The sequence below is a fragment of the Lutra lutra genome, chromosome 9 (genome assembly GCF_902655055.1).
Source record: "Lutra lutra chromosome 9, mLutLut1.2, whole genome shotgun sequence".
Lineage (NCBI taxonomy): Eukaryota > Metazoa > Chordata > Mammalia > Carnivora > Mustelidae > Lutra > Lutra lutra.
Window position 1 is genome coordinate 115,340,345 of NC_062286.1, and position 15,741 is coordinate 115,356,085.

The 15,741-nt window shown below is 49.9% G+C and overlaps 1 protein-coding gene across 1 annotated transcript in view; it reads right to left on the reverse strand.

Moving 5' to 3' along the window:
* STK35 (serine/threonine kinase 35) overlaps positions 1-15,741 on the reverse strand; it is a 42,809-nt gene that overhangs the window by 13,602 nt on the left and 13,466 nt on the right. Inside the window, exon 3 of the mRNA XM_047745017.1 lies at positions 14,712-15,461. Coding sequence (XP_047600973.1) covers positions 14,749-15,461 — 713 coding nt within the window. The 3' untranslated portion in view covers positions 14,712-14,748. The remainder of the gene's footprint in view (positions 1-14,711; positions 15,462-15,741) is intronic.

The window sequence follows — 15,741 nt, forward strand, 5'->3', positions numbered from 1 at the left end:
ACAAACGAAGGGGGAACTTTCTATCTGTAGAAAGAGCCCTGGTAATTGGCAGTTGGCTACAGAGACACCCTAACTAATTCCCTTCCTCAACTTATTAAGTGTGGGGACGAAACGAGAGCTGCCAACTGCCTCGACTGGTCCCCAAAGAGACTGAGGTTCAGCTGCAGCTGCTGTGATTAGCTAAGGGCCCCAGGGAGCAGCTGGGCTCCCGGGAGAACCCTCCTCCCCGTCCCTTTGCCAGGAGCATGCCTAAGGTGTTGTCACAGCTGAAGGGGAGAGGTAGCTCTTCCACATGGTGACAAGACAATCTGTGGTTAGAAAAGGCAAGACTCAAACAAGGTCATGCCCAGAGTGGTCTGGGCAAGAGGGGACCATATGGACTTCTGATTACAGCAACCAGACCGGAGCCCAGTGTGCCAGGGGAACTCGTAGGGATGGGAGGGGGTGCATGGCAAAGGGGCCTGGAGCTCTCTTAGGGAAAAGAAGAGCACTGCAGATTGCTAGTGAAAATGAATGAGCCTGTAAGAATTTGGAAAAAACAAACAGGCCGCACAGAGGCAACGCACGGAGCTGCCCCGAGCTCTCGCTGTGTGCGTGGAGTGGCAGTGGGTACTTCCTACTTCTTGTGCCTTTGGTCTTTGCAGCTGTGGACAGCGAACACCAGTGTTAAATAGCTTCATTTGGAGGACAGGAAATGGGGGCCCAGAGAAGTTAGAAGAGACTTGCCCAAAGTCATCCAGCTGGGCAGTGGGAGAGCTACAATGTAAACCTAGATTTATCAACATCCCAGGTTTCGATGCCAGTCCCTTACTGACACCAACGTGGAAGCACAGGGCTCCCAATGGCCGTATCAGCCCCTGTCCTGTCTCTCCTCGCTCAGGAGGGTGCCTGTGCCGCCTTGCATCTTCTGAAGGCCAGCCCTGTCAGGTGTCGCATCTCCTCCCTCCCTTGGGGAGCTGAGAGCTCTCTCCTCACCATGACCTACTCATCTGCCAGAAAGAACAGTCTTGTGCACCACTATCACCCGTCTCCACTTTTTTCCCCCCAGGGTGAAGGTCACCCTCCTTAGGCTGACATTCAAGGCTCTGGGCAACTTAGCACTCTTTTACTCTCCTCCTTTACCTCTGTGTCAGCCAACCCGAAGATCTGCTCTTGACACAAATTCTCAATGTTCTCACTGTGTCCCTTGCTTACAGCACCTGGCCTGCCCTCCTTTCTTCCAGGGCTAACTTAAGCCACAGGTCCTACTTGTTGCCATTACTGATTTCTTCAACCAAAAGCCAGCGTTCCCTCCACGAATCTCCTGGGAGCACCGCGCACGGTGCCACTCACTACACATGTGTGCGTGGGACCTGTCCTCAGAAGGTGATGGCAGAGAGCCGTAGAGCTGGCCCTTGTTGGCCATGTGGCCAGGGGGGCACATCACTTACTGTCTTCAGAGTGGGAAGGACATCCTACCCAGGACCCACGTGAGGATGGGATGAGATAAGAAACAGAGCAGGAGAGTATGAAGTCTGGCATGGGGTGTGTGCTCAGTAAGTCAGAAACTGAGAGGAAGTCCCCCGACCCCGGCCCTCATGCCTTAGGATGCTAAAGACTCAGGCTGCCCCAGGCCTGTTCCACACTGAAACAAATACAGCGACTGTAAACCCACCAGCAAACTGCACAAGCTCCCAGTAAGCACTCGTAAATGAGTATCAAACACAGATCTACTCTCCAGGGAACAAGATGCGGCAAACAGGTAGGGCCAATTTCTACCCCACGCCCTACATGTAGTTCAAACCAAGGTGTCCAAGGATGGCTGAAGGACTGACCTTGAAGCCCCCTTCCCCTAGCCTGATGTCAAGTTCAGGCTGTGGGGTCGCCCCTCAGCTCCTGTACTTTAAGTGCCCAAAGGCAAATGACCACAGAGCTACCCGCACCTCTCCCTGTTCTCCTTTCATTACCCCAAAATAGAAACTATTTGCCAATTCACCGATTAAAGCGGCTCTCGAAGTCAATTTTATAGCCAGCAATCGTGGTCCCGGTATTATATAACCATGGGCGGAGAAAAAAACAAAACAGGAGAGAGATGCAGGCACTAGAAAGCTGCTGTCTGGCAGAGCCACCAGCCTGCCCATGTGACGGGACACTGCACAGGTTTTCAGCTCAGAAAAAAGTTAATAAACAAAACAAAACAAAACAAACAATGAAACGTTATGTTTTGGGGACATAATTATAGCAGGGTGCATATGCAAATACAGAGAAGAGCCAGACACATCAGTCAGTCACCTAATGAGAAGCTGATTACGAAGGAAAGAACAAAACACAGCAAGGCACAGCCATCAGATGAAAGCTGTGAAGGCAGCCCTGGGTCTAAGGAGAGTACTTGGGGCTCATGAACGTATCCTAGACTTAGTCCCAAATTTGGGATCCAGTGGCACCCCAAGAAGACCCAGATAATCACTTACCAAGTGCTCATCTAGAGAAGAGAGGATGGGATGATGGCCAAACGTGCAGGATTCATCTGTGTACTTTCCACTCCTGCCAAAGCCCCTCTTCTGCAGTGTTCACAGTCTTGTAAATAGCTCTGCCCCCCAGTGCAGTGATTCGTGGAGCCACCTGCCTTCATCCCCCTCACTCCAGCCGCCTGCAGTCCTCCAGCAATCTCCAAAGGCACCTTAAATTCACTCTGCCCCATCCTGTGTACCACTCGCTCTAACCCAGGGAATTCAACTTCCTAGCTGGGCCCCCGGGGTCCATGCTTGCCCTCTCCAATCCCAGCAGCAGAGCCAGAGTGCTCCCATAAACACAAAACAAAAAAACAATGGGGGCAGCAGATCCCTGACTTACCACCACCCCCAACACTGGGCACATCAGGGTTGTCTCCTCCCAGGCTCTCCCACCTTGCCCCTACCTGTTCACTGTTCTGCTGCCTGGTAGACATCTGCATTTTCAGGTCTTAGGTTCAATGGCACTTCTCCTCTGGCCAAGGGGAGGGTCTGCTATTTCCTCTATCCGTACAGACATGAAATTTACCTGTAGTTTTTCCCTTCGGACCTCTCTCTCCAACTGAGGTTTAAGGGCCCAGAGGGTGGGGACCAGGTCTGAGCTGTCCTCGATGTACTATAAGCACGTACCAGTGCCTGCACCGTACCTAAGCTACTAAAAACATGAATGGGTCCCTCTGGGGTGTTTTCTTTCTTGATGGGGTGGGTGGGAAGCATTAGGAGACTACTTCAAGCTCTGTCACCAGGTGGCCAAGAACTAGTATGAAAAGTATGAAAAGACGGTAGAACCCTAGGATGCACATCTAGCATCCCCACACTGGCTTTACATCCATTTTCCACTGAATCCACAGGAAAATCCTATGGCGTAAATGTCATTAGCAACCTGCTTTATAAATGAGGACTCGAAGGCTCAGAGAGATGCCTGGTTTAACTGTACCGAGGTCAGGGATTACCTCCGTCTCCATGGCCCAAGCTGGGCACAGAACATGTGCTTACGGCATGTCGGGAGAATGAAGTGAAGATTTCTAGGCAGGATTCAAAGCCACGTCTGAGACTCCACTTAGAGACCTAAGCCAGACCTGTGCATCTTGTTGCTCCCCATCCCCTATGCCCAGCTGCCTCTCAAGTTCCTCTTTCTTGAAGGGTGATCTCCCGTCCTACCACACAGACCCCACAGGGCCCATATTCTCCTGAGGGTCCTCTGCTGGAGATCATCCCAAGATGCTCATTGTTATTATGGCTCAGAAGTCTAGTCTCTCAGGGCCAGGGAAGCCCATGGAGAAATTTAATTATTTTCTTTCTCTTCCCAGGAGCAGGGGGCTGCTGCAGGACTCACCTCATCCTAAGGACGCAGGCACCGAGGGAGAAACCAAGCAAGAATCACGAGTCCCAACTCCTAAAACTCATCCGTGGTGCAACCCACGAACACGACTGGGATGGGGGAGCAGGCAGAGAGGGGATGAGAGTGGTCCTTTACGTGCCTTGGCTTTCTAGACAAGGAAACCACAGCCCACAGAGAAGTGACTTGCCCAGTGCTAGGTAATTTGGAAGGCAGTGACAGGATCAGGACTTGAGGCCCTTCGTCCTAGCTTTTTTTTTTTTTTTTAAAGATTACATTTATTTATTTGATTAGACAGAGATCACAAATAGGCAGAGAGGCAGGCAGAGAGAGAGGGAAGCAGGCTCCCTGCCAAGCAGAGAGCCCGATGCGGGGCTCGATCCCAGGACCCTGGGATCATGACCTGAGCTGAAGGCAGAGGCTTAACCCACTGAGCCACCCAGGCGACCCCTCCTTTTCCTAGCTCTTACATAAAGTGGACCAGAAATAGGCGTTCTGACAAGTTCCCAGGTGACACTGCCTGTCTGGGGACTACACTCGGAGAAGGTTTGTCATGGACACGGTGTGTGCTGGTGAGCTAGTGAGGGGCAGGGAGGAACGTGGTGGTAGCTTGTCAACATCTTCAAGGTTGCAGGGTAGAATCATGATCTGCCAAGTAGGAAACATCTTACTCGTGATATCCTCCGTCCCTCCCACCGACAGAGAGGAAGCCATCTTTTGAACTCTGGTTAAACTTGGCCCAGGCCACGTCATCAGGCTGTAGATCCTGAATGCTCACATCTAAGTCTGCCTATGGCACCGCGAACTCATGCCCAACTCAGTGACACTCTATGAGCAGGTGGGAAACCAGAGTTCCAGGACAGCTGTCCCACGGCTCCCAGAAACCAGGCCGGAGGGATAGGCTCTCCAAGGGCTCTTGGTGCTACACCTGCTTGGTGCTCTCAGGGCAGGGGAGGGAGAAGCTCTGGATCACATCGGCGGTGACATCTGGATTTCAGTTTAGGCAACTGACTTAAACTCCCAAATAGTTTTTTCTAGAAGGTAAGAATCACTGTGTTGTTTGTCTGGGGTGTGGTATACTCACACTCATTTCTGCTGCCCCATGCAAACCAAGGGTTCCTTCCAAACATTCATCAAATCCAAGTATGCAATCTGGTTACTAACAACAAATGAGTCTTTACTTGTGACTTCCAGTTCTCCTTATGTCTGGACAAGGCTGGGCTGGGCCAGTAAGGCCCATGCCCTCTGCCAAGATCTGACTGCACTGTACTTCCACAGCCCATGCCTCAGACATGCCTCAGACCAGAGCCTTCTGGAAAGAAGGACATGTCTTAGACATGTCTGAAAAAAGCAGAAAGGCAAAAAACAAAAGGGTGCTGTCCATGACAAGGAAAGGTTTCCTTTTTCCAAATGGACAGAAGTAAATGCAGAGTGAGTCACCTGGCTCACACCGTATCTGTGACTTTCCCATTGGAACGGGCTAATACTAAAATCCAACACCATACACTGAAGCCGACCGGCCTTCCATCATAGCCGTGGAGCCAGGCCTTGGAATGACGAAGAGCCAAGGTTCCCCTTCGTGAGATTATTGCCCAGGCCCCATATCCAGCTCCTTTTTGCATCCTGGAAAAACAGAAGCATTTTCACCTTCCTCCCTATGCCCTGTGGTGTGCCTGGGTGGCTCTAATCCTGCCCCCCGAGGCCCTAGATAGCATTTTCTTTCACAAAGAAACAAGACACAGAAATCTGACCTGCGTATGATGCAGACTGAGTTACAGCTTTCCCTTGGCACCTCTAACTGAAAGTGAAATTCCTTTAAAGTTGGGAAATTCATTGCAGTATTTTATAGTATTGATTAATTTTAAACTTGGCTGGCAGTTTTAAGGCCTGCCAAGCTTCTGAATCCGAGATGCTGGAGGAGGTCTCCATTTCCTCGGGTTCTGTAATACCACAGAGGACTCACCAGGGGCTGGGAGCTTGTATGCCGCTGCCCTTGTTTATCAAGACTGTGGGCTTTCTCCCCACGCCTTGGGTCTAGGAGGCATCTCTGGTTCGGATTTCAGAACTAGAACAGTACCCTCTCCCGTGGCCAGCTGTGTCTTATACCCAACAAAGCCTCGGGTCGCGAAAGGTCAGTTTCTGGAGAGCCCTGAGCTGTGACCTGCTTGCTTATGACCTGGTTTACAAGGTGCCTCTAAAGCGACCTCCAAGAACCAGCCCAAGGTGCCACCTCCTCCAGGAAACTTTCCATCCACTCCCTCCAGGCTTCCTGGATCTCTCCTGAGCCGCAGCTACTGTCATCTCTCCATTGCTACACAGTGAACTCCTAGAGGACAGCACTGGGGGTCTCCACTGTCAATACCACCCCTAGGCCAGTGCCTGCCATCTACCCGGAGGGCTCTTGCTCACCAAATAAATGCAACTTGGCCCCAGCATCTCTGAACACAGGGTTGTGGGCAGCCACATCAGTGATGGGCACCAATGACAGACCCCCTGCTTTAGTCCACACTTCATAAATGAACTGGGAGACTTGCTGGGGAGAAACCTGGCCGCTACTGCTATTCTGCTTTGGGTCCTCAACTCTCAAGAGGCTCCAGCCATGTTCACTGGGAAGGGGCTTCTGCAGGATCCCTGGCAGGGGGAACAGAGACAGCAGGCTGCCTTTGGGTCACACCAGAGCCCTTTCCCTGGCCTGGTGCCACAGACCGCTGTCAGCACTCCCTCCTGCCTGTGCTTTCTCGACGGCCATCATGTGGAGCAGGCTTCTGGCCTCCCACCTTCCAACCTTTGCATAATTTTGACTTCTGCTGCCCTGTGGCTTCTGCCTATCAGGGCCTGACCCCTGGTTATGTGGGTGTCTCACTATTCCAGCCTAGCCTCACCTGCCCATGTGAGGCTGTATCAGGGTGACCCAAGGGGAATCTGCACGCAGGTTTTGATACCCAGGAGTTATCATTGCTAGGAGTGTCCGTGTCCTGGGGGAGGAGGAAATGGGACTTGGAAGGACCCCAACCATCAGGCAGCCTTGCTTATAGCTGGACGATTATAAAAAGGGATTTTGCTTTGCCCAAAGGGCCACTGTCTGGGCCAGGAGGAGCCAGGGATGCTGGGGAGGAGAATGTGAGCAACAACAGCCCTGGGGCAGGCCTGTCCCCTTGCAGATGCTCTGATGTCCTACAGAGCTTCAAGGGACAGACTCTCCCTGGGGGCCACCAGCCCCATTACATAACCAACAGCTCAGCTTCCTCTCGTGGGTACAGCTGGAGCTGTCAGGGGATGGCAAGGGCAGAAGCCGGGCCCCAGGGAGCTGCCTGGCCTTACAAACACCAGCCTTCTTGACCTGGGGGAGCCCTGAGCAACCACGAGGAGACAGACCAGTCCCCATGGTCTCCCTGGATGCCCGCACCTCAGGCCACCAGGTCCTCAGAGTGAAGGCAGAGTTTTCATTTCCCAGCGAGAAGAGAAGCAAGCCTTCGGGATCCTCAAGCACAACCCTCCGCTCTTAATCCTGTGCAGTGCTCGAGCCAAGGAAGCCCAGGCTGAGACGTCCACTGTGTAGACGGGGGCTCCAAACAGGCTCAGAGACAGCAGATCTGCTTGGATCCAAGGACTTATCCTTACCGGCTAAATACATTCCCCTCCCAACGATCTCTCAACTTTAAATGAAACCCCTATTCTGTACGGATCTAATCGCCCACTTCAGTGCGAGGATGGCATTTCCCGCCTTCTGTCCTCTTTGGAAAGTTCAAGGCTGTACCAGAGACTAAGTGGGATGAGCCTCTGGGGTGTAGGAACCAAACCGACTGTGGTTCCTTTGGCGGCTACGGCTTCATGGAGATGTCCTTGCTCATCCCTCCCAGCAGCTACCTACCTGATGAGCAGCACAGCACACCTTTTCGGAGTACGAGAGACTCCCTCCCAACCAGAAGGCTACTAATGGCCAAGCCCTCGTGCCCACGTTATGCATCTCAGACTCCACTTGGCGCAACTGTTCATTGAATTCCGTTTAAAAGATATGTGATTTCTATAGGTGTTTCACTGAGACATTACCCCATGTCGGGGCACACCAGGGACTCAGACCTGGGTTCAAATCTAGACTTGGCTCCTTATCAGCTGTGACCTTCAGGAAGTTGAAATAAGGGTCAAAAAGTACTTGGACCCAGGGATGACCAGTGATTATCAACATCTTCTGCACTGTTGCTCTCCTTGAAAACCTAACCCCTCTGCTCCGCACACACCCCAGGAGAGGCTCCAGGTGGGGCTCTCTCGCCCTAGCAGCTCGGTTTCGTGCTGCCACCTCCCACAGGGTCCTGAGTGAAGGGCATGTCTTAGGTGCTCCTGGATTTGCTCACATCTGTCCTCAAGCTGGACAAGGAAGTCACACTCAACTGAGACAGGTCCTGAATACCTATTTATCCCAAGTTCCCACCTGCTCACGGAAAACCCGGTTCTCATTTACCCTCCCAGGACTATTTTGAAAACTTTGCTATTTAAAATGAACCACACAGGGGCGCCTGGGTAGCTTAGTCGTTAAGCATCTGCCTTCGGCTCAGTCGTGACCCCAGGGTCTTGGAATCAAGCCCCGCATTGGGCTCCCTGCTTGGCGAGGAGTCTGCTTCTCCCTCTCCTACTCCTTCTGCTTGTGTTCCCTCTTGCTAAATAAAAATCTTTTTAAAATATAAGATTTCTTTTTTTTTTTTTTTTTAGAGAATTTCTTTCCCATTTTTTAGTTTCCAGTATCACTTTTAACTCAACACCTATATTGTGACACAATTGGGGTATAATTTTGCCAAAAGTAAAGAATTCATCTGAATTGGTTTCTACAGCTTCACTGTGAGCCAACGTGCTGTTATCAGATAAGTTGAAGCCTGTGAACCCCCAGAAGACCATTAGGGGTCCAACAAGCAGCCTGGGGACCTCCACCTCCAATCTTGTAAAAAGTGAAGAATCTGAAGCCCAGGTCAAGGGGTCAACTCAGGCCTGCCAGCATGGAGCCCAGAGCCACATCTTTGGACCTCACACCAAGAATAAATACATCCTTTATTACTTCAACAATAAATTAGGCTGGATTTTTTTTTTTCTTTGATGTTAGGTAGCTACCAAGATCACATATGGAACAAAGAATATTTTCTACGATCCTTCAGGCCACACCAACATCTGATTTCCTGGCAGCCCAAGCTGCCAGCTCCAGATAAATGTCATTCAAGGGCCCTGACTACCAAAGGCCCTAGTAAACGAGGCTCATCTGAGACCGCAAACTTGGCCATGAATGCAGACTCCCTCATCTCACAGCATCCTCCCTGGTAACGGAGGTGGGTGGTGGCACCTAGAACAGCAGTTTAGCTTACCCACTTTGGGCAAGGTCGGCTCGCCAGGAGGAAACATTAGGAATTATTAAACATCTTTAAAAAATGACAAATGAGGGAGAGATAGAATCCACTACTGAGTAATCTTTAAAAATAGATAAGTTTTCCGGAACAAGCAATTGGCCAGAGTTGCCTGGAGTCCAGCTTTGTTGTTGTTTTAAAAAAAAAAAAAAGGGCTACTTGGTAATCCTCTGAAGCAAGGCTACTAAAGACCACTGTCTTCAGAGATGAAGATAATACTTTCACCTCAAGCCAAAGTATGTATCTAAAATTTAGCATTCCATTAGGGAGGTTATATAGGGCACTTTCACAACCTGTGATTCCAACAATCTCATTAAGATAAATATGATCTACCCCCATTTAATGGAGGATAAAATCAAGAGGTAATATAACATGTCTGAGGTCACGTGGCCAGTAAGCCACAAAAAAATGGAACCACTCAGTCCTTAACAGTCCACTAGGCAATAATCCTTTCAAAGGAATCCCATGTTTCCCGCCCAAAGCGCATCTATTCACTGTTGCAAAAACCTAAAACAGGTGAGCGCTGATTTGAACACTACTCTGAAATCTGTAAGACCAGACTAGTGACACTGTTCTTCACCACACCGTGCTGGGGACAAGTGTCTCCTATATGCAGCTGGAGCCTGAGTCCCAACAAGAGGCCTAATGGGAAAGCTTACAAGGAATAAGGACACACACGTTCTGTCCCTTCATTTGGGACTTCGAATAATTCCTTCTAGGTCTCCAGCTGCCCCCTATTTCTCAGCCGCTCCCCTTCACAGAAAATTCCTCCAGAAGATTTCTTTATACCGCCAGTTCCCAAAAGTGTGGTCCAGAGTGCAGAACTCCACGAAGCCAACCCTGTTCACAGTAACACCAAGCTGGGTTTGGCTTTTTCACATCCTCTGTTTTCTAGAGGTTACATGCTGACTGACATGGTACCAGATTAAAATCACAAGCAAACGTGAGAACCCAGTTATTAAGGCAGATGATAAAAAGATTTGTTAATATAAAACAATGCCTCTCTATTCGCTAAATTTTTGTTTGAAATATTTTTCATAAATTATGATACTTATACATTAACATATAACTGATTTATTCATTTGAAAAGAACACTTAAAACATTTCTCAGTTTTAATTTTTACTACTACTAGTATCCATAGATATAACCCAAAACAAAAGCTTTTTAGAGTCCTCAACTTTCCAAGTACAACTTGACTTTTAAACAAAAAAAGTGGAGAGTCTCCAGTCAATTCTGTCTCCAATATTCCTCCTTTCATTCCCTCTCAAACCTGCTGTGGTTTGAGGGACTCTCCTCATTACCTGCCACCAAAATTGCTCATAAGTGCCAATGACTTCCCAATCACTAAAGCCAAAGGTCAATCCTCAGTCCTTATGTCCCTCAATCCACCAGCACCTCGCCAATTCCTCCTCCTCCTGTCTTCACCTGCTTCCAGGACACCACAGCCCAGGTCTCCTATCTTGCTGACTCCTTTCCTTTTCCCCAACCTCCCTGGGGGATGGCCCAGAGCCCAGTCGTTCTTTGAAATCTCTATACCCACTCTGGGTACCTTGGCCATTTCTAAATTTCTATCTCTAGACCAGATCTCTCCCCTGAACTCCAGACTCATCCCACTAAACACTCCACCTCTGTACTTGGATTTTAGACAGGCATTGCAAACTTACACATGGCAGCAAAGCCCGATGTTCTCCGGTCCAACCTGTTCCTCTCCATGTCCTTCCCATCTCACTTGGTGTCAACTCTACCCTTTCAAAGGCTTCCAAGGCCAAAACCTCCAAGTCTTCTTTGATTCCTTTCTGTCATACCTTACATTCAATCCAGCAAGAAATGGTTGGCTGACTTCAATGTTCACCCGTAATCTAGTATAACTTCCTGGGCTCCATTGCTCAAATCCACCATTCTCTTACTTGGAATGCTACAGAAGCTTCCCATTATATTCCCTGGCTTGTTCCCCCAAAGTTTACTTTTATCACAGCAGTCACGACAATCCTTTCAAAAGCTTAGTTATCCCACAGCTAAATGAACATGCATTCAGGACTTTCCATCTTACTCAGGCCCAAACCCCAGATGCTTAAAATGGCCTACAGGCCCACTCTAATCGACCCTAGTTACCTTTCTTGCTTTTCTTACTATACTCCCCTCCCAGCTTTCTATCCAGCTTTCAAGCCTTTATACTGGTCATCCCGTCTGTCTGGGATGCTCTTTTTCCAGAAATCCTCATGACTCACTCACTCAACTCCTAGCCTTTACTCAAATGTCTCAGTCTCAAGAGACCCACCCTGATCTTTTCCCTTTAAAAGTACACCTCCGCCCTCCACCTCCCAGCATTCTGATCTCCCTTCTTCTGCTCTAAGGCCGCCCAGAGCACTCAGCATTTTCAAACATTTATTACTTATGTTTATTGTCTATCTCTCCAGCATAATGTAAGAGCCATACCTGCAAGAATTTCTATTTTATCCACTAAAAGATCTTCTGTGACTAAAACTATCCCTGGCAAATAGTCCATCAATGAACAACGAACACACATGAAATTCGCTTATCTATAAAACTGAAGTGGGGAGCAGGGGCCGTCTGGACAAGAGCTCTTTCCAACTCAAGCCTCTGATTCTGTGAACAGCCAGACACAACTCATTGACACTGCAAACGATTTGAAGCTTTTGGCACAAAAAAGGGGCAGCTCCTGGTTATAGGGACCTGGACCCAGGCCCACAAAGTCTAAGTGCCCCACTGGGACAGGGCGAGGCTAGGCTACAATCAAATAGGTACCAGCTGACCAAAAACTGTTGTCATCACTAGTGGTCAGAGCCTGGGACACTCAGTAGAATTATGTGCCTCATCTTCTCTTATGTCAAGGTCACCTATTTCTCCTAAGTGAAGGAATCACCCTTCTTGGAGCTAGAACTTTGCCCTGCAAAGCCGCACAAATCCCAACAGTGGCATGATCTCCAGGAGCTGTGACAGCCCCACAATCCTAACCCAAATTCAAATCTCTCTTCCAATGACAACTTCCATCCTACTCCAGGACAAACTTGAACTCCAACAGGTGTTTGCTGGTTTGGTTTTTTTTGTTGTTGTTTTTTAAGATTTATTTGAGAGAGAACGTGCGTGCGCACGTTGTGGGGTGGGAGTCGGGGGAAGGAAGGTGCAGAGGGAGAGAATCTCAAGCAGACTCCACGCTGAGCAGGGCCCCAACCTCACGACCCAGAGATCACAACCTGAACTGAAACCAAGAGTCAGGCGCTTAACCGACTGTGCCACCCAGGTGTCCCTGTAAAGAGGTTTTTTAAAAGCAGAAGGGATGAGTTGGGAATGAGAAACGGTGACATGAAATCCGACTAAAATGTGGTCTAGCCAACCCTCTGGGCTCTAACGCGGCACAGCCCCAAACCGAGCTCTGGAGAACAAACACGCTTACCCAGTGGGCAGCAGGATGACCTGGCCTGTTGTCCCACTGAAGAGCTTGAGGTCTGTGGGAAGGAAGAAGTAAACCTAGGGACTGAGAACACTGCGGCTGTGAGCAGGCTCCCCTCAGCAAGCACTCACCACGGCACCCTGCGGGTGGTGGAGGGCAAGGAAGGGACTAAGAACCCACCCCAGGTGACAGACAGCTGCGTGTGCAGGGTGACCCCTGGGATTAGCACCAGCCCTCATCTCAAGGCTTCAGCAAATCTCAGAGTCGCTTATTTCCAGCTTGCCAGATTAAGAAAACAAGGAGGGTCATGAGTAAGATACACCTGCACCTACTTTAGAAGGACGGTGGATAAAAGACTTAATCCCTTGCAGGGTGGCGAAGGCAGATTGCTACTGGAGTCAACATTCTCCTCCCTCCCCACAAAGCGAGGCTGCGTTATTTGAAAACAAGTCAAATCTGACCAATACCCCGGCCAGCTTTTGCGTCTACTGCCATCATCTCCCCCAGTGTATTACTTTCTTCTGCTTCCACGTCCAGCCGGCTGTCTTGCCAACGGCCTGCCCTGATGATGATCCAGGCACTCTTCCATCCTCAGTGCTGCTCAATTTCAGGTTCAAGAACATCTCCTTGTGCTAGCAGTGGGAATAAAATCATTGGTCCAACTGGTCTCCCAGGCTCTGGTTCAACCCAACTCACCTGTCCTGAGGACCTCAACACTGCACCATTCTGCCCTGGTCCGCTCATGGCTCCCAAATGCCCACCAAGGTCAAATTCCCTGTATCACCTTATTTCTGATCTTATTGCCCTTGCTCACCTCAGCCTCTGGTCCAACTAAACAACCATGGCCCTTCCTGGTACACACTTCCAGACTTTCGACCTCAGCTCTGCCTATTCCCCTGGCCAGGTCGCTGATTACACTGAGTCTGCATTCTTCACTACCCTACCCCAAGCCCGTGGAGGTGCTCAGGTGTTCGAGGCTCCCTCTGCTTCAGGTCCTTGGCAGAGGTTAGTCGTCCTTTTCCCTGGAATCCTCCCTGCCCCACCCCCAATTCCCTACACCTGCCTCTGGGCACCAACCCCCTAAAAGGCCAATTTCCCGTCCTACCATTTCTCCTTTGTCATAAAACACCTGCGGCGATTATCGATCAATGTTTCTCTCCCCGACTAACTCAACGAAGCTGAAGAATTCATGGGGATGGGGCTGTTTTCTTTTTTTTTTTTCTTTTTTTTTTAAAGATTTTATTTATTTATGACAGAGAGAGATCACATGTAGGCAGAGAGGCAGGCAGAGAGAGAGGAGGAAGCAGACTCCCTGCTGAGCAGAGAGCCCGATGCGGGGCTCGATCCCAGGACCCTGAGATCATGACCTGAGCCGAAGGCAGCGGCTTAATCCACTGAGCCACCCAGGCGGGGGATGGGGCTGTTTTCTTAAATTTGCTCACCGCTGTTACCCCAGAGCCTAGCGTAACACTTGACAAATAAAAGCCCACAATCAATCTCTTAAGCAGAGACTTCCATCTAAGAACTCACTCATCACATCGCTGACACTATCTAAAAAAGAGAAGACCCATCTTCTCTTCTGTATCTGAAATAGGCGACTGGTCACATTACGGTACGTACAGTGGAATGTCAACTACTGAAAACTGTACTTCCCGAGTATCACATGGGAGATGCTCAGAGCACTGCTCAAAGAGCAGGAACCAAAACTAGACCTAAATATAGCACGCTCTCAACTGTGCAGAACTGGACATGTGAATCGGAGACACAATTAGGGACAGCATATATTCCCTGAAAAAAACTGTCCGTACCTCTTTTGCACATTTTCTCCAGTAAGCGTTTATTAATTGTCGAGAAAAAGTATTTCTAAAACACTTGAGATGTGCACTCAGAGGACTTCTCTAGACCTTCCAGCTCTTACTCCACCCCACAGCTCTCCTCAAGACCTGGGTGAGTCCTCTCACAATAAGCACTTGGGTGTCTTCAACCCTCCGTCTCCCCCCAGCTCCACGGGGCCCACCGTAGGGCCTGAGATGAAGAATCCAGTCCAGGAAGTTGGCATGCAGAACAAAAAGCGTACACTCACCTAGTTTAAATACACTCAAGATGCTTTGCCCTGAATTTTAAGCAGCACATGTGACCTGGTCCATTCGGGTTTCAAGTTCAAAGGCATCAGGCCGGTCCTGTGGGTTAGCAGCTAACATATCTTTCAAGAGCTGCTTGATCCCCTCAGACATGGAAGTCCTGCGTTTCTGGGGGATATGCAACTCCATCTTTGGGTTTTCTAGCAGCGCCTCACCAACAGGGACGATTTCAGTCCCCTGTTTGATATAGGTCCCCAGGAGCTCCTTCTTGGTCTCAGAGTCAATGAAAGTGATTCTTTCTATCATTGCCCAGATGATAATGCCCAGGGCAAAGATGTCGGCCTTGGCTGTGTAGTGTCCCTCCCAGACTTCAGGGGCCATGTAGAAGTCTGAGCCGCAGGCTGAAGACAGCCAGTACTTATTCACATTCACATTTTTGCTGTCTTGATGGCCCTCTTTTCCTCGGGGGGCTAACCCCGCACAGACCTTGCTTAGTCCAAAGTCTGCCACCTTGAGGATGGGGGTGCCAGACCGCTCGGTGATGAGGATGTTGTCTGGCTTTAGGTCCCTGTGCACGATGTGGTTTTTGTGCAGGAAGGCAATGGCGCTCGTGAGCTGTAGCATGAAGCTTTTGTTGGTGGCTGGGTCCGGCCTCCGGGACAGGACGTACTGATTCAGGTCTCCACCTTCACAGAACTCCATGACAAACCAGAGATAGCAGGGCTCCTCAGCATAACCCAGGATCCTTTCTCCTAAATCGAAGGAAGACCGGAAAGAGCTTGAGTGCCACGGACACACCCACACCACTCTCCGACCACACGCACAGCACAGCAAGCTTACGCCAGACAACGGGGACCAGGCTCCCAGCCAAGGGGACCAGCAAAACCCGCACGAAGCCAACACTGCACCAAGCAGGCCCATCTCTACTCACACGGGATGAGTCAAGGGCTAGCAAGCTAAGGAATGACACAGGCTGCGGGCACTGGAGTCAAGCACCTGGCTTTGGAATTACCTGGTGCCTGGCTAAGTAAC